General features: G+C 44.8%; 1 protein-coding gene across 2 annotated transcripts in view; it reads left to right on the top strand.

Moving 5' to 3' along the window:
• ACOX1 (acyl-CoA oxidase 1) overlaps positions 1-25255 on the top strand; it is an 832154-nt gene that overhangs the window by 634429 nt on the left and 172470 nt on the right. For both annotated transcript variants that reach the window (XM_044090502.1, XM_044090501.1), the window contains exon 10: positions 21319-21498. In XM_044090502.1, the coding sequence (XP_043946437.1) occupies positions 21319-21498 (180 nt within the window). The remainder of the gene's footprint in view (positions 1-21318; positions 21499-25255) is intronic.

Consider the following 25255-nt stretch of genomic DNA (forward strand, 5'->3'; position numbering starts at 1 on the left):
TGATATGCAGCCTTTATTTGGAGCTGTCATTGCTCTGTTTTGGAGTTTGCAGTGCCATACTCTGTTTCTAACTGAGTACATTTCTGCATATTACGCTAGTCCTGCATGCCCTCATTCCTGCTTCCTGGATGGCAAATTTACCTCATTTGCATGGTTTTCACCTGCATATGGGGTGATTTGCATACGGGGGCTGTCGACGTGCAGCACTATTGCTACAGCGCTCACGCACATCAGATGTGCACGTACGTCGATCGCTCAGCCCCCATATTGGCAAAATTTCATCTAACACTAATCATGCATGCCGTGCATGCTTTTGAGAATACGGGGGACTCTTTAAATTTGTACATCATGAAGTCACAAAAGTCAAAACCAAAGTAAATTCAGTGATAAGGTACAAAGCTAGTATTTTGGCACCTATTTCTCAATCAAAACAAAAGAAAACTCAAGTCCCAAAGAGTAGTAAAAACATTTTGTAATTCCTGACAGGTACTGTTCAAGCTTATATACATGTTGAGATAAAAAAAAGTCAGAGTGACTTGTTTCCTGTCTTAGCAGTTCATCGGACAAGCTGTACCAAGTTAAATACACTGATTAAGTAACAAACAAATGCTGGAATATTATTTCTACTTGTTTGTATTAGTTGTCACATTACTAGAAAAAAGGGGGGGGTCACATTATTGTAGTAAAATTGGTGATGTTCTTTGTGTTTCACTGTTGCAGTCATCACATTTGGGTTATCCCTGCCAGGGTAGCCCTCGGCCGGCCCGAATACCAGAGGCTTAGTATTTCTGCGTCAGTTGCTGTCGCTTCAGGACTGACGTCAGGTCGTCAGTAGTATAAAATAAGGCAGCCAACACCGTTACATCAGTCTTTCTTACCGCAGAGCCCAAAGCAGAAGCAGTTCGCATGAGTGCCGGTCGGCCTCTACCTGAGTTTCATCTTCTGAACTGAAGCTGAAGTCTTCTAAAGCTAAGTACCCCATTGGGGATCCTTTTTTTCTTGCACTAACCGATGTCAGAAAAAGTTAACTATTGTCTCGCCTGTGGAAAGCAAATACCACACCGAGACTTTCATTCTTACTGCGTCACTTGCTTAGGCCCAGACCACGACATCCCCCGTTGTCGCTTTTGTGCTTTGATCTGAAGTCGTTTACTTCATTTGGTCTTCAACCTGTGGGATACCAGATCCGTATCGGATCCGAGCCGGCAACCTTACTAGCATCTGCTCCGAGTTTCAAGCTCCTCCCCTTACCTGTAATACACATCCACTACCTTCCAACCCCCAGATCTCATTTGCTGCGGCTAGCTGAAGCATCATGATCTCCAGAGCTCCAGGTTGTAAGTGGGTGTAAAACTCTTAGAAAGTCTCTTTTTCTCTTGTAGCTCCTCCCCTTACCCATAACACACCTCCACTACCTTCCAACCTCCAGGTCTCATTTGCTGTGGCTAGCTGAAGCATCATGATCTCCAGAGCTCCAGGTTGTAAGTGGGTGTAAAACTCTTAGAAAGTCTCTTTTTCTTTTATAACTTTAGGTTAGCGATAGTGTAGGTTCCCCTTTCTCCTCCCCTCCCTTGGTCCATCGAACTTACTAATTTTAGAGTTGTTAGCTTAGTTTTAGAGTAGTTGTGAGTGTGTTGGCTTCCCCTCCCCCCCCTCAGTGTGTTATGTGTGTGTGTGGTGGGTGGGTGTTTCAATGAGAAAAAAATAATACTTTTTTCTGTTCTTTTTCCACTGATACTATGGCTGATAAGCCAATGTTTAAAAGATGCGCTGAGTGTGGCCATAAGTTATCCCCTGCAGATGGCCACACTCATTGTGTTATGTGCTTGGGCATGGCCCATCTTAGTACAGACTGCACTATATGCACGAGTTTTAACCCGAGCGCCATCAAAGACAGGAAGGCTAAGTTGGCCCTGAAAGGCCTTCTTCCCTCTTCTGAGGCAGTTGCCTCATCTTCGGTCACAACAGCTGCTCTGGCCTCCTCTCCTTCTTCTCTTCCCCTGGCTTCTCCTCCCTCCCACGCTGGGACTCAACCACCTGTGCCAAAGCCTGTGGAAGCGGAGCAGAAAAGGGGCAGAGAGAGGGAGAGAGAGAGAGTCGAAGTTGAGAGAGAAACATAAGAGGTCTCTGGACCTCCCTTCACTGGTCAAGACACTTAGGATCCGTGACTCCCCTCGGTTCCGATCTCCAAGATTTTCCCCAGAGCCTGAGGAGACATGCTCTGCATCTAGGGCCTCAGTGCCCCGTCCCGCAAGGTCGGAGTCCGTGGCCTCGTTGAGGTCCACCCGGTCTTTATCTGAAGTCGACATGGATAAAATGATGAGGTTCATTCGTACTCAGATCCAGATGGGGGTCTTGCCAGCCCCCTCTCCCTCAGGAGGGGGGAGCTTGCTTCCTTTTTTCCAACAGATTTCTCCTTCTCTGATCCGTCCACCGGGTTCGGAGTATTCGGATCCGTGGATGACTTTAGTCAGGGCATTGGCGCCGACGGTACCTGCTTCCTCAATGCCAACAGCTGCCTGGAGCATGTCGGATCCAAGCCGCTCTTGGAGCCGGAGCTTGGGTGTCAGATTTGAGGGAGTGGAACTTTTTTCATCGCTCTGCCTTTGTCAGGACAAGTTCCCTCCCTCGGAGCTCTGTCCACTTCAGGCCTGGCTCCGATTCTCTCGTCGGACCTGGGGAGACCGGCCTCCTTATTGGTTCCACAGGAGGGTCGTTCTCCCTCGGCGTTCAACATAGTAGAAAGGGTTCTCTTCGCCGGATCGAGACCTGACTGTCCCCTCTGACTCCACCCAGACCCCCTCGGCTCTCTATGATTCCCATCTTTTTACCAGAGGGGACAGCCCGTGCTCGAAAAGCCGCAGACGTTCCCCCTGAAGAACAAGTGGCTTGCGAGTTCCCCCTGGAGAGGTGCCTCACAAGCATACGTTCAAGAGGAAGCACTTGGACTCCCCCCGAGTCCCTCACCGAGGATATGGACTTAGATAATCGGGAAGGTTCCCCCAGGTCACCTCCTGAGGATGTCTCCTTTTGAGACATCATGGAAATCCTTCGCCAGTGGGGAGGGTGGTCTGGCCCCAAACCTTCTTCTGACAAGTCCATGTTCCTGGAGGCTTTCGGCACGGGCCCATCTACTTCCTGGGTGTCCCCTCCCGCAGATCCCTTGGTGGACCTGGTCACCTCGCTGGCATGGAAGGAGCCAGATACCCTGGAACCAATTCCCAAAATGCCTGACAAGATTTTGAGTCCACCTTCGGCCGGCATGGAACAAGGGCTCTCCCGTAGATGCTATGGTGGTAGCAGCAGCTACAAAGAAGGAACTAGCCCAGGAGAGTTCCCCGGTTCATCCTCCTGACCGAGTGTCATGAATGATGGACCGCCTAGGGAAGCGGGTTTACGCTTCAACTACCTTCTCTGTTAGGGGCTGAACTACCTGGCCCATGTCACGAGACTCCAACGCGACTTGGTAAAGGAGCTGGCAGAGTCTCCCCCTAAGTCCATGTCGCAAGAGGATAGGGACTCATTCTCCGTGAGGATGACCACTTTGAAAGCAGTCTCCAACACGTCCGTGTGACTCCTTTCACATGCTATGGAAGGAGCGGCTAGGGCGGCTGGGTCCTGCGTGTCCATGAGGTGTAACATCTGGCTCAGATTATGTCAGTTTTTGGGACCTTTCAAGGCATCCTTTGCCAATGCCCCTTATGATGGCTCTACTCTTTTTGGCAAGACCCTCAAAGAGACATTAGTCCAGAGTGAGAAGGATGGGAAGACTCGTCTTCTTAAACCCTCAAAGGTCTTTTTCCCAGAACCAGAGAGGGCAAAAGAAGATGTAGTTCCAGAAGTCACAGTATTCCAGGGACGTTCAGGGCTCTTCCCCCCCCCCCCCCCTGAGGCAGATGGGTACAGAATGGACGCCAGCCCAGAAGCAGAGGGTGTCTGAGGAATTTTTGGTTTTGGGAACCTTTCTCGGACAGACCCAGACAGTAACCCTGAGGGGTGGCCCGACTACTCTACCCTGGAGGCAGTTAGGGGATGATTGTCCTTGCACCTGACAGCATGGGAGTCCATAACATCAGACCACTGGGTGCTTCGGATCATATCCAGAGGGTGCTCTCTCCCCCTTGTGGGTCCACCCAAATCTCCCAACACCTCCTGGACGTACCACCCATGCAAAGGAAGGCAGCAGCACAGGAAATTTTCAAGCTGCTAGAAAAACAAGCCATCGAAACCGTTCCCCCAGATCAGTCCGAATCAGGCTTCTACTCCAGGTTCTTTTTGGTGCCAAAGAAAATGGGGGACTCAAGGCCCATTCTGGACCTATCTACCCTGAGCCTGTCAGTTGCCAAAGAGAAGTTCCGGATGGTCACACTACAGTCCATTATGCCATACCTGCAAGAGAGCGACTGGATATGCTCGTTAGACCTCCAGGATGCTTACTATCACATAAAAATGCACAGAAGCTCCAGGAAGTTCCTCTGCTTCCGGCTAGGAGTCAATCATTACTAATTTTGAGCCCTACCCTTTGGTCTCACCACAGCCCCCAGGGTGTTGACCAAAGTGATGGCGGTAGTAGCGGCTCACCTGAGGCTTCAGGGCATTCATGTCTATCCGTACCTGGATGATTGGCTCCTCACTGCTCCCACCAGGCGTCTACTCTCCCAAACCAGGGATTATTTCTTGATCCTTGCCCTGCATTTGGGGATCACAATCATTGCAACCAAATCACTCCTAGATCCTGTACAGGTGATAGACTACATTGTTCAAGGATAGATACTTTACAATGCAAAATCTTCCTGACCTTGGAGAGAGTACAAACCTGAGGATGCATGTCTCTCTAATCTACCATTCTCATCTTCCAACGCCGGAATCAGTATTGAGGGCCTTTAGGTTCAATGGCAGCCACCATAATGCTTCTCCTGTGTGCCCAGTTACGTATGAGAATTCTACAGTGGATGCTAGCTGTACAATGGTCCCTGTTGGAACTTTCACTGTCGTATCCGATACAACTCAGTCGAGTCTGTCGGTCATCCCTCATATGTTGAATGTGTTCTCCAGACATTTTGGAGGGACTACCCTTTGTTCCAAGCCACAGTGACCACGGACGCCTCCCAACTTGGGTGGGGGGGATGCCAGTGTTCGGGCAGAAAATTCAAAGGCCTGTGGTCCCTGTAGAGACCAGATTGCACATAAATGTTCTAGAGATGAGGGCGGTCCTTTTAGTGTTGCAAGCCCTTCATGCCTTTCTTCCTCTGGAAACTATTGCGGTCCATTTAGCGTTGCAAGCCCTTCATGCCTTTCTTCCTCTGGGAGCTATTGCAGTTCAGTCAGACAACATGTCAATGGTCTGGTATATCAACAAACAGGAAGGGACCAGGTCTTACCCCCTTTGTCGCAAGGCCATGAGAGTGCAGGAATGGGTTATCTCCACCAGTCATTTTCTCATCGCAATGCACATTCCGGGGCAGTCCAACATCCTAGTGGACAGGTTAAGTCAGACTATTGTGATGCCTTACGAGTGGTCTCTGAATCTTTCAGTAGTGGAACAGATCTTCCTCGAGTGGGGTCAGCCTTTTTGCGATCTCTTCGCATCTCCTTCCAACACAAAGTGCAGCGAGTTTTTTGCTCTGAACTCCCTGCCAGGGGAGTCCCCCAGAGATGCTGTAGTCCATGCTTGGCCTCCCGATCTTCTGTATGCTTACCCTCCAGTACCTCTTATTCCGAGGTTTCTACAGAAAGCTCGTCGGCTGGGGAACAATGTGAGCCTCATTGCCCCGTTTTGGCCTCGCCAGGTATGGTTTCCCTTTCTTTGATCTCACCTTCTGGCTCCACCTTGGATATTGGATCCCATTCAGGATTTGATTTCACACCCTTCGGGGGTTCATTATCTAAATCTGGACAGTTTGAAGCTCACAGCTTGGCTGCTCCAGTTCCTGTGATTGCTAGGATTCCTGGATTATCCTCCTCAGTTAGTTCTATTTTGGTGGCTGCTCATAAGTCTTCTACCAGGAAGGTTTATCGCAGCAAATGGAAACGTCTTTCCTTTTGGGCCTCTCAAAGGAGTTTAGATCCCTTAATGGCTCCTATTTCTGCCACTCTTGATTTTCTATCTGATATTTTTCAACACGGGGCTAGTTCCTCTACTGTCAAGGTTCACTTGGCTGCCATTTCTCATTTTCATGTGGGTGAGAATTCTGCCTCTTTAGCATCTTCCAGGCTGTGTAAAGCCTTTATTAAAGGCACTTTTCTGTTACGCCCCCGGTCAAGGATCCTATTCCCCCCATGGGACCTTACTATGGTTCTTCAAGCTCTGGTCGTTCCGCCTTTTGAACCTGCTGTAACAACAGATCTAAAATGTATCTTGGAAAACAACATTTCTGGTGGCTATTACCTCTGCTAAAAGGGGTTCAGAACTGCAGGCCTTGTCCATCAAAGTTCATTGTATGATTTTTCACAAAGATAGGGTTTACCTTCGGGACCAATCCATCCTTTCTTCCTAAGGTGGCGTCACCAGTTAATATCAATCAGACCATCAATTTACCCGTTTTCTTTCCTAATTTTGCAAACAAGATGGAATACAAACGCAACCTGTTGGATGTTCATAGACAGTTACGTTTCTATTTTCACAGGACAAAAACATTTCCGTAAATCTGATCAATTGTTTGTATCCTTCTATAAACCTTTTTTGGGGGAACCTATCTCCAAGGTCACTATTGCTAGATGGATTTCTTCATGCATCCTTTAGGTCTTTAAGGACAGAGTCATGTCTCCTCCAGGTCAGGTGAGAGCTCATTCCACTAGATCCATGGCTACGTCTGCGGCCTTTTGGTCTAGAGTCTCTTTGGATGATATTTGTTCTGCAGCTACTTGGTCCTCATCTCATGCATTTATTTCTCATTACAAATTGGATTTGACTTCCAGAAGGAGAGCATCCTTTGGTTCCGCGGTGCTCCGGAATATCCTTTCATAAGGGCCACCCAGGAGTTTAGTAGCTGGGGACTCTGTCCCACAGGTTGAAGACCAAATGAAGTAAACTACTTCAGATAAAGAAGTTAGGTACTCACCATAATGTTCCATCTGAGTATTTCTATTTCATTTGTCTTCTTCCGTCCCTCCCTCCTTCCCCCAGACCTTGGCATATGAACAGCCTACGGGATGCAGTTATAGGTCACAAGTATTTTTTCAGGTCGGGTTATCAGTATAAGATTCAGCAAACTCGATCTGGGGGTTGGAAAGTAGTAGAGGTGTATTATGGGTAAGGGGAGGAGCTTGGAGCTCAGAGCAGATGCTAGTAAGGTTGCCGGCTTGGATCCGATATGGATCCGGTATCCCACAGGTTGAACTCAAATGAAGTAGTACTACTCTGGAACGTTATAGTGAGTACATAACTTCTTTTTCAACGCCAGAACTTTACATCGTCGGATCCTTATTGTAGCTAGATATTTTCGCTGACAGTCCTCGAATTCTGATATGGCTTTGGTAAGCCATCCGACAGTAGATCTTCCGAAAAAACGTAAGTATAAAGACAGAGACAGACCACACAGGTTCAAACCTACCGACAATGCTTCCATTAAGCTAGTTGTTAGTTCTTTGGTCCTCATTGAGGTGCTTTCTCAGCCCCTGATGCTCACTTCTGTGGATTCGCAGGCCACTACCAAGACCCTTTCGGAGTCTGGTATGCTGAAAAACTCTTCTTCAACTAAGGCTCCTGCAGTTGTCTCTCCCTTGGATGAGTTCGGAGCCGCTGAACAGGCACCAGCTTCTGAAGAAGTACTTCGTACTACCGTTTCTTGACACAAACCAAGACTTCTTTTGCATCTACTGTTCTTTCAAAAATGACCGAGTTTCTAAGGCCCAGGGTACGAACCAAACCCAAGAAACCGATGACCCACTCTAAGGCGCCTGCTTCCTTACCTCAGTCTCAAATGCTTAAAGTGGTGGAAGACCTTATCATGCTTATCAGGGGAAGCCAAGTTACCCCTTCCAAAAGAAAAAGAGACCTGTCCCCAGTAGTTTTGTCTGAACAGGAGTCTGATGACTCTGATGTATCTGAATATGAAGACATGCAACCCCTTTCTGCTTATGAGGATTCTAATGCAAAGGATTCCATTCCCTCAGCCTCTCCACCTGAGGACTTTTCCTTTGGGGAAACCCTTCATACCTTAAGGGAGCATTTCTAGTGGGAATGTCAGGACTACCCACAGTCTAAAAAGAGACTCAGAGAATTCTTAGATCTTCCACAGCACAGACCCCTGGCCATTCCCCCAGTCCTGGATGTTGTGGACGATGATTTCCTGGAATCCAGTTTGACTACTGCACCCAGAAAACCTGACAGGTGCAACAGAGTCCATGACTCACACAAATTTATTTTCAAAAATCCTACTGCTGACCCTGAGATAATTTCTCATGGGCCTAAAGGTGTTAATGCAACCTCTGCTAAGAATCCCACCCCCTCAGATAGGGATTCCCGAGCACCAGACAGATGGGGTAAAAAAGCATACACCTCTGCTACTCTTGCTATCAGAGCACTAAATTGCCAGTTCCATATGCTAAAATTTCAGCAACTTACCATGGAACTCCTAAAACAAAAAGTGTCTTCCTTTCCTGCTTGTGCAGAATCTAAAGAGTTACAAGAGTTAATGCATTCTGCAAGTCAAGTAACTAAGCACACCTGTGGTTTTGACACCCTAGAAGCTTCTTTAGAAGCTTCTTGCAAGGTAGCAGTCACCAATTCTGTCCTTAGAAGGGCATGCATGGCTTAAGGAACAGCCCTTGCCAGACCATGTTAAATCTAAATTGTTGGATACACCCTTGCACAAAGACAACTTATTTAGTACTAAGGCAGAGGAGGTCTTAAAAAAGATGGAAGAAAAAGCTAAATCTGTGCAGACAGTTAAGGATTTCTTACATGTCCAGCCACCCAGGTTCCATAGGCATGCCCCTCCAAGCACTGGTCCTTTCCTGCTCCCACCAGGTCAATTCAGCTCAGACCCCGTGGAAGCAGACCCCCCCAGACAGCAGCCACAGGGAATGCAGAGATCAAAACAGCAGAATTCCTCCACTTCAAAAACAGGGAGTTGTAAGCCAACCCCCTCATGGTAAGAACTCACAGTGACTCTCCTCCACCACCCCCTCCCTCTGCCCACCTTCACTTACCTTTCCACACTCTTCCAACACCAAAAGGGTTCCCAGATCTACCGAAGGGGAGCACACTTGTACTCAAACATTTAATGCCCAAGGAGTCCGTCATCATGTTCAACTTCCTTGTTCTCATTTTCAAAATTGTTTTGCCGCTGGAAAACCTTCCACTTCTCACATATCTAAGTAGTCTGTTTCTAATCTAATGTTCCTAGGGCAAAACCCAAAGTCAAGGGCAACTCTGATAAAAAGAGGGATTCTTCAGGCCAGCTATGTCAGTTTAGATAGGTAAAGCCATGACTACTGGTGTCTTTGGGTTCAGTTAGCAGCTTGGGTGCTCGTGTGAGTTGACATGGGGGAGGGGAAGGGTGACAAGGCTTTGCCTAGTCACCTCTCTTCACGGGAAGGGGTGGGAATGTTTACATTTGTTTGCATTGCTGTAGAATCTCTAGTGGAGACTGGGAATTGGCAGGACCTTCGATTACAACACTGAGACAGCAGCCACAGGGAATGCAGAGATCAAAACAGTGAAATTCCTCCACTTCAGAACCAGGGAGTTCTAAGCCACTCCTTCATGGTAAGAACTCACAATGACTCTCCTCCCCCACCCCCTCACCCTGCCCACCTTCACTTACCCCTAGGAGGAAAACTCTCCTTTCACACAAGCACCTGGGTCACCATTACCAACAACCGCTGAGTCCTCAACATAGTATCCCAGGGATACAAATTTTCTTTCCACACTATTCCAACCCCAAAAGAGTTCCCAGATCTACCTCCAAACCAGTGGGTAGAGGCACAAAAGTTCTTTCCCTGCTCTCTATGAGGGCAATAGAGCACATTCCTGCAGAACAGAAAGGCCAAGGTTTCTACTTCAGACTTTTTCTGGTACCCAGAAAAGAGGGCACCTGGCACCTCAGCCTCAATTTATCCATTCTAAACAGCTTCCAAGTGATCCCAAAATTTAAAATGTTCACCCTCCAGCAACATGAAGATCATAGTACAGTTGTGTACAACGATAAATGTAGATGTTCGAGTGTATTCACTGTTGCATTCCTGGTTTCCCTCCCTTCATCCCTCTCTTCTGTCTTTCTCTCCTTACAAGGACATTTTGGTATTTACTTTCTACTGGTGGGGTTCTTCCACTATAACCTGGCTCTCACTTGGGGGCCCCTGACAGTTAACGCAAGAAAAACTGATGTAATGGCGTCATCTGCCTTACTGTATACTACTGACAACCTGACTTCAGTCCTGAAGCAACAGCAGCCAAAGCAGAAATAGTAAGCCTCTGGTATTCGGGCCGGCCGAGGGCTTCTCTGGCAGGGATAACCCAAATGTGATGACTGCAACAGTGAATACAATCGAACATCTACATTTTTGGCAAGTGTACACAACTGTACTTTCCTCATAACATTAGCTTACCAAACATAGCAAAAAACTGTAGCAAGATATTGTAATAAAAAAAAAATACAAAGCTGGAATATCATTTCCAGTTGTTTGTAATAGCTGTAATGTTATTAAAGAAGCACTAACAGTACTGTAGTAAAACACTGCTGCTCTGAGTAACATTAGCTTACCTACCATATCAAGAAATTGCAGTCACAATAAGCTAAAACAGACTGTGAGAAACGACACGAATGCTCAACCAGAAATTATCATTAGCTGAATGTAGAAATTACAATAAATTTTTTTCTACAGATCTGCTTTCTTGATTGGCTTTTTCTTTAACTCTTTGCTATTGTTAATATGATTACCAGTTATTGTCCACGTCCTGGGTTAAACAGTACAGGTATTTTAACCATATGATTCATGGTTTGGTTTCCTGAGAGCAAGCATGCTTTTGATACAAATATTCCAGTTTTAGACCAGGATAGTGGTGGACATTCGGTCTGATCTGCCAGCTTAACTCCATTTTTGCAAGGATGGCTTTGTGTTTCCTTCAGGTGGACTTATGCTTAGCTTATCCAAGATGTGGAAGTGGAGACCTCCATGGTCAGGGAAATCACAGCAGTATTTGGTTAGCTGGTATTTGAGGATTTGGAGTTTGTCAAACAGGTGGTGTGCAACCCTTATTTTAAACTTGTTCACAGTTTTCCTTAGTTAAAAAAACTGCAGCCATTATACTGTACAGTGTATACCACAAACTCTGTACTAAAATTACCAGAACAAGTGGTGTTGATTTTCTCCTAAGTCCTGGGTAAAATGAGTAATCCTTGTTTCTCTTGTAGTTGCAGTAAGTGTAAAAAGGAGGTCACAGGGGTAGGTTCAGTCTGAATTTGCATTCTACCCAGTCTCTGATGTTCCTAGCTCTCTTGAATATAAAACAAGGGGTCCTAAGAGTTTTTCCATCTGTTTATAGTCCGTAATCGCCACCCAGTTGTCAGTTGTGATCTTTCTGATCATTTCGTAATCTGTAAAAGTAAGAGCCATGCTTCATTTCCTTTTTTCACGTGTTGGTCCTGGTATTGGTTTAAGGAAAAGTCCTAGGAATCTCTTGGTGGGTGGGCTCTCAAAATGGGGTCTCCTGCCTCTTTTAAGGTTCTGATGGGATTGAGGATGGAATTCCACAAACTGGATGAAAATATGTACACAGACAGCTCAGATTGTATCTAGATAGAACAAAACAATTAAGAAAAACAAATCCACTTTTTGTCTATTATGATGAGAAGAAAAAGGGACATACAGTTCAAAACTGTCTCCACACAGCTCCTTTTTCTATCCAGTTCTGCTATTCTGGAAATGGCAAGAACCTTCAAAAAATGTAAAGGTCACTCTGCTGAGGCAGTTGCTACCTCAGGACCATTTTTGAAAGATGTGAGCACTAGGTTTATCTTAGAAGCAGTTACTTGATCCTCTCTTCACATGTTTACTAAGCATTACAAGTTAGATGTGTACTCCAGAGCCAGAAATGAATTTGCTAAAGTTGTTCTGAAGGGCATCCTGGAATCTAGCTTAACTCCTTCCTTACATACTTTTTATTCTTTTTCCTCCTCCCATACTTCTTGAAGCTTTGGGAATTGTTCCATTTATGAGGAATACTGCAACAGTAATCTATTGAAGAATAGTACAGTTGTTTAGGTAACCAACAAAGTACCTCACATGGCAAAAACACTCACTGTCGCCAAGGTTATTCAATAAAACATCCCTTTATTTACCACATTAAAATAGAGTTAAGCACCTTCATCTCGTGAGACTTCATCAGAACTAAAATTCTTAATAAAAAAAACTCTGTTGTTATTTTTAGGAGCATTGCTTTTTATGTTCTTTGTGTTTCACTGTTGCAGTCATTACATTTGGGTAATCTGCTGGCAGGTTGCCCTCAGTCGGCCTGATTAATAAAGTCTTGGGTTTTGCGTTGGTTGCTGTCCCTTCTTCCATGACGTCAGGTCGTCAGGGGTATAAAACATGCAGCCGACGCCATTACATCAATCTTTCTTGCCGCGCAGTGCCCGAAGCAGAAGCAGTTCGCAAGTCCTGGTCGGCCGACTCCTGAAATTTTCATTTTCGAGTTTCAGATCCGAAGTCTTCAACTTAAAAGCTAAGTACCCCGTTGGGGAAACTTTTTCTTGCTCCTTACTGATGTCAGTAAAAGTTAATAATTGCATTACTTGTGGGAAGCAAATAACTCATAAGGAATTCCATTTGTACTGTATTCCTTGCCTAGGCCCTGACCACAACGTACCTTGCTGTTAGTGTGTTGATTAAATAAAGCACAGAACCATCAAACGTTGGTACATTTTTTCTTCTAAATATTTTGGCTCATGCTTTAATTATCCAGAAGTGTCGTTGGTTAGCAATCCGACTACCGGAATACCTAAAAACTGCAAAGAAAAAGACAGAGACAGGCCGTTGAGGTCCAAAACTGCCGACGACGCTTCTCCTAAGCCAGTCGCCAGTTCGCCGGTACTCAGTGAGGCACTTTCGCAGCCCCTGATACCAACTATTTCTGATTCACAGGCCTCTACTGAGACCCATTCATAGTCCGGTATGCCACGAGATGATTCAGTTATGGAACCTGCAGTTGTCTGTACCTTAGATGGGTCCGAAGCCACTGTGCAGGCAGCGGCTTCTGAGGGTGTTTTCAGGCCTCTACAGATTTGTATATTAGACCAATGTTCTCTTCAAAACTAAGGCCAAAATCTTGACTGACCTATGTCTAAAAAAACAACGCCTAAGCCACATATGCATGCCCCTATGCCTAAATACAAAAGATCAAAATGGCTGAAGATTTAATTACTGTGATCAGGGGTCACCAACCTCTGCCTGGGACCTTAATTTTGTATTGGAGAAACTCACTCTCCCTCCTTTCGAGCCAGCTGCTACTGCAGACTTAAAATTTCTCTCCTGGAAAACAGCTTTCCTTTTAACAGTAACTTCAGCTAGAAGGATTTCCGAATTACAGGCTCTTATGGCAGTGGAGCCTTTCATCATTTTTCATGCAGACAGGGTATCTCTCAGGACCAACCCATCCTTCATGCCTAAGGTGGTATCCAGTGTGGCTCTTAATCAGACCATTCATTTGCCAACTTTATTTCCCAATCCACAGAACAAGGGGGAGTGGATTCTGCCTTCATTGGACGTACACAGGCAACTTAGATTTTACTTAAACAGGACGAAATATCAAAGAAAATCTGAACAACTGCTGGTAGCATTTGTTGCAGGGGCAGAGGAAAAGGCTATTTCAAAGCAAACCATTTCCAAATGGATAAGCCATTGTATTCGTTTCTGCTATAAGCACCATGGAAAAACTATCCCCGAGGGGATCAGACCCCATTCCACCAGGGCTGCATCTACTTCAACAGCCTTTTTCAGAGGTGTTCCTACCAGGGACATTCTAGAAGTTGCTACCTGGAGCTCAGCTCATACTTTCACCAAACATTACCATTTACCACTTTTCTCTAAATCCAGAGCTGGCTTTGCCACTGCTGTCCTGCAGGGCCTTATAGCTGGTCCTAATGCTGTATAATTCCCTCCACCCAACCCATAGCTTTGGGAATCTACCCAAATGTAATGACTGCAACAGTGAAACACGAAGAACATAGTACAGTTGTGTACACTTACCATAGATGTAGATGTTCAAGTGTATTCACTGTTGCAGTCCTAGTTACATTACCTCCAGCCCCCTATTTTTCTCTGACTATATCTCTATTTTCTTTTGCTATTCTTAAAAGCCCTTTTGGTGTATTTGCTTTTGGTTGGAGGTATATTTTTTGTGTTTTTAATTTTATTTGCTCCCCATTTGGGGGCACCTGACATCTGGGGCAAGAAAAACTAATGTAATGGAGTCGGCTGCATGTTTTATACCCCTGACGACCTGGAAGAAGGAACAGCAACCGACGCAGGACCCAAGACTTTGTTAATCAGGCCGACTGAGGGCAACCTGCCAGCAGATTACCCAAATGTAATGACTGCAACAGTGAATACACTCAAACATCTACATTTATGGTTAGTGTACACAACTGTACTATTTTGATATTGGTTATTTTAAATGTAATGTATTAAATTTCATTGATTAGCAGGAAATGAAATGCGTCAAAATTGGTACCAATCACAATGACTGCTAGGATTTAAAAACGGAGTTTTTTATTAAGAATTTTAGATGTTCATCGTGTTACACTGCTGCAGTCATCACAATTGGGTTATCCTGCCATCAGGCGGTCCTGCAGTCGGCCCGAGTTCCAAAGTCTTGGTCCGGCGTCGGTTGCTGTCGCTTCTTCCCTGACGTCAGTGCACCAGGGGTATATAAGAGGCATCTGACGCCATTTTCTTCAGTCTTTCTTGACGCACGGTGCCTGAAGCAGAAGCAGTTTGCAAGTGCCGGTCGGCCGACTCCTGAGATTTCCAAATCAGACCGAAGTCTTCAATAAAGCTAAGTACCCCATTGGGGAACCTTTTCATGCCTCAGTCTGATGTCAGAAAAAGTTAACAGTTGCATTTCTATTGGGAAGCAAATACCTCATAAGGAATTTCATTCTTATTGTGTTCCTTGCCTAGGCCCAGACCACGACGTCTCAAGTTGTCGGTTTTGTGCTAGGTTTAATAAACGAACTATCAAACGTCGGTTCGATTTTGCCCGACATTACTTTGGTAGGAAATTTAAATATACCATGCCATCGGAGCAACCGACGACCGGCATGCATAAAAAACGCAAGGATAAGGATAGGCAGCCTAGACCCAAACCAGACTCTGAGGCCTTTGCTGGGCCTGTTGCCGGTTCTCCGGTTTTCAATGAGGCGCCTACGCAGCCCCTGACAACCGCTGAATTAGAACCACAGACGGCTTCTGATTCACAAGCGGCGAGTACTAGGCTGGCGCAGCCTTCATCTTTAGGCCCTTCCGACTCCATAGGAGAAGGAGATTCCGGTGCAGTAGAAATGCCTTCGGTTGCAGAAGGTGTCTTCAGACCGACTACACTCACCATTAAATCTTATGCTAAGCTTAAAACTCCATTAAAAACTAAAAAGACTATACATCAGTCTCCAGTACAAGGCTCCATGCCTAAGAAACAGATGCTTAAGATGGCTGAAGATTTACTTACCCTAATAAGGGGTTCCCATCCCCCTCCTGAAAAAAGGCCAAGACAAGAGGATTATGCTTCCTCTGACCAGGTTTCAATTTCCTCAGATTCTTCTGAGGAACAGGAATACTCGTTTCCCCCTTATGAAGATTCTGATGCTGAAGAGTCTATTCCCTCAGATTCTCCCTCAGAAGACTACTCCTTTGGGGAAACTTTACATACCATGAGGGAACATTTCCACTGGGAAGGCCAGGATTATTCTGATTGTAAGAAAAGGCTCCGAGAGTTCCTTTTACTTCCCCAGCACAGACCACTTGCTATCCCTCCTGTGTTAGACATTGTGGATGATTACCTAGAATCTAGTCTTAACCCAGAATGTCTACCTCCTGCTCCAGCCAAACTAGACAGATACTACAGAGTCCCTGACTCGCACAAATTCCTATATAAAAGCCCTGTTGCTGACCCAGAAACAATTTCCCAGGGTCCCAAAGGGGTTAAGGCCTCCATTGCTAAAAATCCTGTACCCTCTGAAAGGGATTCCAGAGCAGTAGACAGATGGGGAAAGAAGGTATACACCTCAGCTACTCTAGCTATGAGAGCCTTAAATTGCCAGTTTCACATGCTAAAATATCAGCAATTCCTAATGTCTCAATTAAAACAAAAAATGAGCACACATTCAGAGCAGCCTGATTTCAAGGAAATGCAGGATCTGTTACATGCATCTGAACAGGTGGGCAAACATGCTTTACAATGTGGATTTGATTCATTGGAAGCTTCCTGTAGAGCAGCAGTGACAGGGTCTGTCATACGTAGACATGCTTGGTTAAAAGAACAAACCCTGCCTGATCATGTTAAAGCAAAGTTATTGGATGCACCTTTGCAACAGAATGTTTTTATTTGGTGTAAAGGCAGAAGAGGTTTTAAAGAAAATGGAGGATAAGGCAAAATCTATGCAGACGGTCAAGGATTTTTTACAGGTTCAACCCCCTCGGTTCAGCAGAAATTGGCCAACAAAAAACTGATCCTTTCCAGCATCTGACAGACCACAGAGGGGCAAATACAGACGCCCAAGGGGCAGAGGTCAGTCACAAGGCCCTTACAAACCTCGCCAATGGGGTGCCGCTACCCAGAAAGGAGGAGAAGACAGGCCCCAAGCTAACAGAAGACAAACACAATGACTTAACCCTCAGACTGCCAAGCAAATCTCTCTTGGCAGCTCCCTTGGGAGGAAAATTAGCACTTTTTGCAGACAACTGGCACATCATTACAAAAGACAAATGGGTCCTAAACGTTGTTTTACAAGGATACAGATTCCACTTTCACACCTTGCCAAGGATAAAAGGAATGCCAAACCTGCCACCAAATCAATGGGCGGAGGCACAAAAACAAATTACAGCTCTCATGGACATGAGAGCCATTCAACAGGTACCTACACAGGAGCAAGGACAAGGATTTTACTCGAGACTCTTTCTAGTCCCCAGAAAGGACAAAGCCTGGAGACCCATTCTGGACCTTTCAATTCTAAACACCTATCTCCAAGTACCCAAATTCAAGATGCTAACACTACAGCAGCTTCTTCCCATGCTGGGCAAGAAGGCTTGGCTAGTAACGTTGGATCTCAAGGAGGCATACCTGCATGTCCCTATCAGACAAAATTGCAGAAGATACCTCCGTTTCATTGCAGGTTCAACTCATTATCAATTCTCTGCACTGCCCTTTGACTTATCTACTGCGCCCAGGGTCTTCACAAAATGCCTGGCACCAGTAATTGCATACTGCAGACAAAGAGGAATTCAAATATACCCATACCTGGACGACTGCCTTATTTAAGCAGAAAGCAAGGACATTCTTTTAAAGCATCTGGCGTTTGTCAAACACCTTTTAAGTTGCCTAGGGTACACAGAAAACGAAAAGAAATCAAAACTAGTGCCCTCACAGAACATAACATTCCTGGTTGCCAGCTTGAATACAACGGCCCAGATGGCTTATCTCACACCAGACAAGCAGCAACAGCTGACTCAATATTTCAAAATGATGGCAACAAAGACCCAACTCCCTGCAAGAAAAATTCTGCAGGCCTTGGGATTCATGGCATCTTGCATACTCCTAATCCCGTTTGCAAAACCGCATATGAGGAAATTACAATGGTATCTGAAAAGCGTATGGACACAGCACAGCCACAGCTTGGAAACAATGATACCACTCATTGCCTGCCTTCAACAGGAGATCCTATGGTAGGCACAAACATGTCACCTCAACAAGGGTCAGCCTTTTACCTTGCCCACAGCCAGACAAACTATAACAACAGATGCATCGGACTATGCCTGGGGAGCACACATGGCAGGACAGTGCATTCAGGGCAAATGGAACACAGATCAAAGGCATCTGCATATCAGTCAAAAAGAAATGCTAGCTGTACAGAATGCCCTAACAGCTTTCAAGGACATCTTACATCCAGGCAACTCCTAATAAAGATGGACAATACCACAGTTATGTGGTACATAAACAAGCAAGGGGGCACACACTCCTACCCCCTATGCAGGCAAGCAATGACCTTGTGGAACACAGCACTGGCTTACCATGTTCAACTACAAGCACAATTTCTGCCAGGAAAGAAAAACACATTGGCAGACGACCTAAGCAGAAACATCATGGATCCCCATGAGTGGAAACTGGATCCACAAGTATTTGCAATGATAACTCAAAAATGGGGACGCCCAGACGTAGATCTGTTTGCCAACCCCCAAAACTACCAACTTCGAAAATTATGCACAAGGACATTCCACCCACTAGCTTGGAAGGTGGACGCCCTCTCATTCAGTTGGAAAACATTAACAGTGTATGCCTTTCCTCCACTGCCTCTTCTAGCAAAGGTGCTGCTGAAAGTCAGATTAGAGAGACCACAAATGATACTCATTGCTCCAGACTGGCCACGCCAACACTGGTATCCAATACTAAGGAACATGGCCCACAGCCTACCTCACTCAGCAATACAACCAGATTCTACACAGCCAGCTCAAGACTTTAAATCTGGCTGCATGGCAAATTACCTAAACAACCAGCCAACACCTCTATCTAAAGCTGTTATGGATGTCATTCTGGAGGCCAGGAGGCCCAGCACCAGGAAAGCCTATTCAGACAAATGGAAAAGATTTTACGCCTGGAACCAGGCTAAAGGCCAAAATCCCCTTGTTCCAAACATTCCTCAGATTCTACAATACTTAACTGAGATGTTGCACAAAGGACTTTCTTTTTCATCTATTAAGATCCACGCCTCAGTGATTTCATCTCACTACAACACGGATCCTCCTTTATTTTCACATCCACTCCTAAGACAGTATCTCAGAGGGGCTAAGAACATAAGACCACCAACACCAACTTGGGATCTCAACTTTGTTCTGGAAAAGCTTACACTACCGCCCTTTGAACCAGCTATTTCAGCCGAGTTAAAGTTTCTGTCATGGAAAACTGCCCTGCTACTAGCAATAACTTCAGCTAGAAGAGTCTCAGAGCTACAGGCCCTAATGGCAGTGGAGCCTTTCCTCATTTTTCATCAAGACCGAGTCGCTCTACTGACTAACCCTTCCTTTATGCCAAAGGTGGTATCCAGTGTGGCCCTAAACCAAACCATTCATTTGCCCACCTTTTTTCCAAACCCCCAGAACAAAGGAGAAAGACTCCTGTACTCTTTGGACATTCACAGGCAATTACGTTACTACTTGGATAAAACTAAGGCTTTCAGAAAATCTGACCAGCTCTTTGTATCCTATGCTACAGGATCACAAGGAAAAGCTATCTCAAAACAGACCATTTCAAAATGGAAAGGGCATTGTATACGTTTCTGTTACACACATCATGGGAAACCGTTACCTGCTAGCATTAGGTCCCACTCCACCAGGGCTACAGCTACATCAACAGCCTTTCTCAGGGGGGTACCAACCAAGGATATTTTGGAAGCTGCAACTTTGAGTTCAGTGCACACCTTCACCAAGCACTATCACTTACCTCTATACTCTAAGACTAGAGCTGGTTTTGCCACTGCAGTTCTGCAGGGCCTAGTAGCTTCTCCAAACCCTGTGGAACTCCACCACCCATCCTTAACTTTGGGATTCAACCCAAGTGTGATGACTGCGGCAGTGTAACACGATGAACATAGTACAGTTTTGTATCTACCATAAATGTAGATGTTCGAGTGTTCACACTGCTGCAGTCCAGGTTACCCTCCCTCCATCCCCTCTGAACTAGCCGAACTTTTCTATATCTTTCTATCTGATACAACCTTTGTGGTGTATTTGCTTATAACTGAAGGTATTATTTGTATTTTCTGTACTTGTTTTATTGGCAATATGTATTGCCCACCTACTAGGGGGCACCTGACATCTGGGGCAAGAAAAACTGAAGAAAATGGCATCAGATGCCTCTTATATACCCCTGGTGCACTGACCTCAGGGAAGAAGCGACAGCAACCGACGCCGGACCAAGACTTTGGAACTCGGGCCGACTGCAGGACCGCCTGACGGCAGGATAACCCAAGTGTGATGATTGCAGCAGTGTGAACACTCGAACATCTACATTTATGGTAGGTACAAAACTGTACTTTCTGATGTCTCACAAAAGACGAAAGTACATAACTTTATTTTAATGTGGGCAGTAAAGGGCCATTTTATCAAATAACCTTGGTGACAGTGGGTGTTTTTGCCATTTGAGGCAGTTTTTTTGGTTATTAGTTCCGTTCGTGCTTCAGGCTTGACTGCAGCATGTGTTCTGGTTAAGAGTTGTGTAGGTAACTGACCATAACAGTAGATTTTAAGATACATCACTGTTGCAGTATATATATATGCTGTTACCTCCATCCCTCTTGCTAGTCACTTTCTGTTGCCAGGGTGGGGTATCCTTTCCCTTCTTTTTTTTTTCTCCCCACTATTTTTTCTTTTCTTGTACTTGCCTTAGTGCTCTTGGCTTCAGCCTTTCACTTTAGGAGCACAAAAGCTATGAATTTTGCTGTGTCAGTGTATCCTGTTATACTAGGGCATTCCGTTATGCTAAGGGTAGATGTACAACATGCAAGGAAGGAGCCTGAGTTTTGTAGATTGGCCGAATGTGTGGATATCCTGGTAGGTATGCCCCATTTGTGAAGAACACTGCAATAGTGAGCTATTCAAACATCTACTGCTATGCTAAGTTACCTCCACAACTGTATTGTACAATGTAATCTATAATAAGATTTCATCCTCTTTTGTTACCAACATTCTCCTTATCAGCACTCCTGCTTAACACCAGCATTTCCCTATTTTCCATGCTTTGTTGTCATTCCATCCTGTATTCTTTGATGCTGTTATCAGTAACAATTCCCTTCCAAATGCACTCCTGCTAACATATTACCATGCGTCTCACAGAACTTGTTGCCTTCATTTGCAGCTCTTCTAGTCATATTGCTCCGTTTCAGTATCTCAACTTGTGTTCTGGCACACTTACCTAGACCAAGTCTGATGCAGATCATGATCATTGATTCACAGTATCTGATGGCATTTCAAAAATAAAAATGAATAAGCTATCTTGATTATGCAGATGTAAGCTTGAAAGTTTAAATATAGTTTGAGTCATTAAAACAGGGTGGGCATGATACCAGAGAGCTGCATTATAGAAATGCAATATTCTATTTTTTTCAGGTTTCTGGTTAAGAGTTACAGTCAGGCCAGCTCAGGACAGCGTGTTGCTGGGATGGTTTCCTACCTAAATGACTACTCCTCACGTCAAATCCAGCCTCATCCAGTAGCTGCTCGACCCACAGTGGTGGATATCAATGACCTTTCAAGTCTTGTGGAAGCATACAAATTAAGGGCAGCAAGGTGAGATGATTGCATTTTTTATTGTTTTTATTCTTTTGTTAATTTAGTAGCATTTATTAGTCTGTTTTCAAGGAGAGAACCTTGAACATTAATCGGCTCAGTCAGTGGCACAGTGTGTTCAAGAATGACTGAGAGTGAGCCCTTCTGGAGACTATAACTTGTTTGCAAGTGGTTGCTTTAAACCACTATTCTTGCAGATTAAACATTTTAGGTGAAACAAAAGAATCCCGTGTTTTGGAACTGTCAGTTAAAAAAAAAAAAGTTTTCAAAAGTCTGATCTAAGAAATATTGTTCTCTTTTTTTACAGGAAAGACATAGATGTATATTTTAGAGTACTGTGGTTCTGAATGATGTTGTAGCTGTAAAGACAGTAAGCGCGGGCTTGTTAATTAGCTTGTTCAGGGTTGTGTAATCTTAGTTCACCAGTTCAATTACTGTGCCTTTTTTTCCTTTGCTTTGCATGATATGCATATTTTTCTTTGTGTTAATGCTTCATCGTAACTGGTTACCAGTTCAGCAGTTATCCACAAAGCTTCCTCTGAACCTAACAATACCAGATGATTGTAGAGAGGAGCCATTATAACCAATTTGGTTCATCTGTGGAATAGGATTGTATCACAATAAGTTGTATGGAAGACCATATTTTCTTATTTTTGAGCCAACTTACCTTCACTAGTGTATTACAAACAGTTATATCTGATGGTGTGTGGTTCATTCTTTCCAAACACCATTTGGTCTGAGAGTGCAGGCCATAGTGTACCTAAGAAAATTTCCCAGGCTGTGGCTCTTGCCCTTACCCATAAGATCTTGTACTCCTTGTTGTTCTCTAGATATTGTTTGCTGCTTGTTGAGTTTGCACAGAAAAACAGCTTCAGCCTGTCTTTATTATGTTACTTTTAATGAAATAGTTTTTCTGGATTCAAAGAGTGTGATCTGGTAACATAGAAACCAGCGAATGATCAGTAATTTGCAAGTTTCAAGTCAATTCCAGCCTTTTTTCTTCAACTTTATTGGTCATAGCTGTGTTTTTCCTTCATCCATTAGGCTGCATATTTTGTCCATGCCCTAATATTCAGTCCCACTCCTATTTAATATGTCTTTATTGTCACTATGTTTTCAAACAGTTTTCATGTCTGTTCCTTACAGGTTTTTCGCCTACACTTTTATTGAGCACTGTGCAGTAAGTCTAGTTGGGTGCTTTTTGCTGATAATTTTAATGTTATGTAGTGAAGGAAGACTTTGCTAGATTTAAGAATTGAGAGTTCTGCAGACACAAAATTCCTCCATAGGACAGGTAAGTGTGTATCATTGTCTAGGACTTCATCAGTTGAAAATAGACTTGTGATATTTTTAAGCCTTTGCTAAGGGGAGCACACTTGTACTCAAACATTTAATGCCCAAGGAGTCTGTCATCCTCATGTTCAACTTTCTTGTTCTCATTTTCAAAATTGTTTTGCCCCGGGAAAACCTTCCACTTCTCACATATCTAAATAGCCTGTTTCTAATGTTCCTAGGGCAAAACCCAAAGTCAAGGGCAACTCTAATAAAAAGAGGGATTCTTCAGGCCAGCTATGTCATTTAGATAGGTAAAGCCATGACTACAGGTGTCTTTGGGTTCAGTTAGCAGCTTGCGTGCTCGTGTGAGTTGACATGGGGGAGGGGAAGGGTGACAAGGCTTTGCCTTGTCACCTCTCTTCAGGGGGAGGGGTGGGAATGTTTACCTTTGTTTGCATTGTTGTAGAATCTCTGGTGGAGATTGGGAATTGGCAGGACCCTCGATTACTGAGACAGCAGCCACAGGGAATGCAGAGATCAAAACAGTGGAATTCCTCCACTTCAGAACCAGGGAGTTCTAAGCCACTCCTTCATGGTAAGAACTCACAATGACTCTCCTCCCCCACCCCCTCCCTCTGTCCACCTTCACTTACCCCAGGAGGAAAACTCTCCTTTCACACAAGAACCTGGGTCACCATTACCAATGACCGCTGAGTCCTCAACATAGTATCCCAGGGATACAAATTTTCTTTCCACACTCTTCCAACCCCAAAAGGGTTCCCAGATCTACCTCCAAACCAGTGGGTAGAGGCACAAAAGCAAGTTCTTTCCCTGCTCTCTATGAGGGCAATAGAGCATGTTCCTGCAGAACATAAAGGCCAAGGTTTTTAAATCTAAATTGTTGGATACACCCTTGTACAAGGACAACTTATTTGGCACTAAGACAGAAAAGGTCTTAAAAAAGATGGAAGAAAAAGCAAAGTCTGTGCAGACAGTTAAGGATTTTTTACCGGGTCCAGCCACCCAGGTTCAGCAGGCATTGCCCCTCCAAGCACTGTTTTTTTCCTGCTCCCACCAGGTCAGTTCAACCCAGACCCCATAGAAGCAGACCACAGCCACAGGAGAATGCAGAGATCTAAACAGTTGATTTTCTCCACTTCAAAAACAGGGAGTTCTAAGCCACCCCATCATGGTAAGAACACACAATGACTCTCCTCCCCCACCCCCTTCCTCTGCCCAACTTCACTTACCCCTAGGAGGAAAACGCTCCTTTCGCACAAGCACCTGGGCCACCATTACCAATAACCACTGAGTCCTCAACATAATGTCCCAGGGGTACATATTTTCTTTCCACACCCTTCCAACTCCAAAAGGATTCTCAGATCTACCTCCAAACCAGTGGGCAGAGGCACAAAAGCAAGTTCTTTCCCTGCTCTCTATAAGGGCAATAGAACACATTCCTGCAGAACAGAAAGGCCAAGGTTTCTACTCCAGACCTTTTCTGATACCCAGAAAAGAGGGCACCTGGTGCCCCATCCTCAACCTATCCATTCTAAACACCTTCCTGGTGATACCAAAATTCAAAATGCTCACCCTCGAGCAGCTGCTACCCATGCTCTCCAAAGATGATTAGCTAGCCACTGTAGACCTAAAATAGGCCTACCTCCAGATTCCTATCAGGGAATCATGCAGGAAACATCTACATTTCAGGGCAGGATCTGTGCACTTCCAGTTCTCTGCACTTCCCTTTGGCTTATCTACTGCTCCCAAGTTTTCACAAAATGTCTGGCTCCAACCTTTGCCTTTTGCAGACAAAGGAATATCCAGATTTAGCCATACTTAGACAACTGCCTGATTCAGACAGACAGCCAGGAAAAGCTGCTCAAGCATCTGGCCTTTGTAAAGTCCCTGCTATCCTCCCTAGGGTACACAATCAACGAAAAGAAATCCAAACAAGTACCCACCCAAAGGATTATATTCCTGGGAGCAAGCCTGGGCACAGCATCCCAGATGGCATTCCTTACACCAGAAAAGCAAACTTACCTGACAGCCTACTTCTCTCAACTAGCCACCAGACCCCAGTCATCTGCAAGAAAAATCCTGCAAGCTCTGGATTTCATGGCATCCGGCATTCTACTAATTCCATATGCCAGACTGCATATGAGGAAACTTCAGTGGTACCTAAAAAGCCTTTGGTGTCAACACTCTCAAGACCTGGAGACTCTTATTTATTATTTATTTTTATTTATTTGCAATTTGATTACCAGGGAAGTCCACTGGGCCGAATTGACCCATTTTCAGTGGAGGCCCGGGGGGAAAAGCTCCAAGATGCATTATACAATTTAGATACAAATGATAGTTAATATTAAAGATCTTATGTAGAATAGTTACTCATAAATGCATTCAATATCATGCATAGTTAAATTCATTAAGCTTGAAGATAGGGATCACACAGTTTCATTTGAGGAAAACAGACATGGGT

Source organism: Protopterus annectens, chromosome 12.part0 (genome assembly GCF_019279795.1).
Source record: "Protopterus annectens isolate FY-2018-M chromosome 12.part0, PAN1.0, whole genome shotgun sequence".
Classification (NCBI taxonomy): domain Eukaryota; kingdom Metazoa; phylum Chordata; order Ceratodontiformes; family Protopteridae; genus Protopterus; species Protopterus annectens.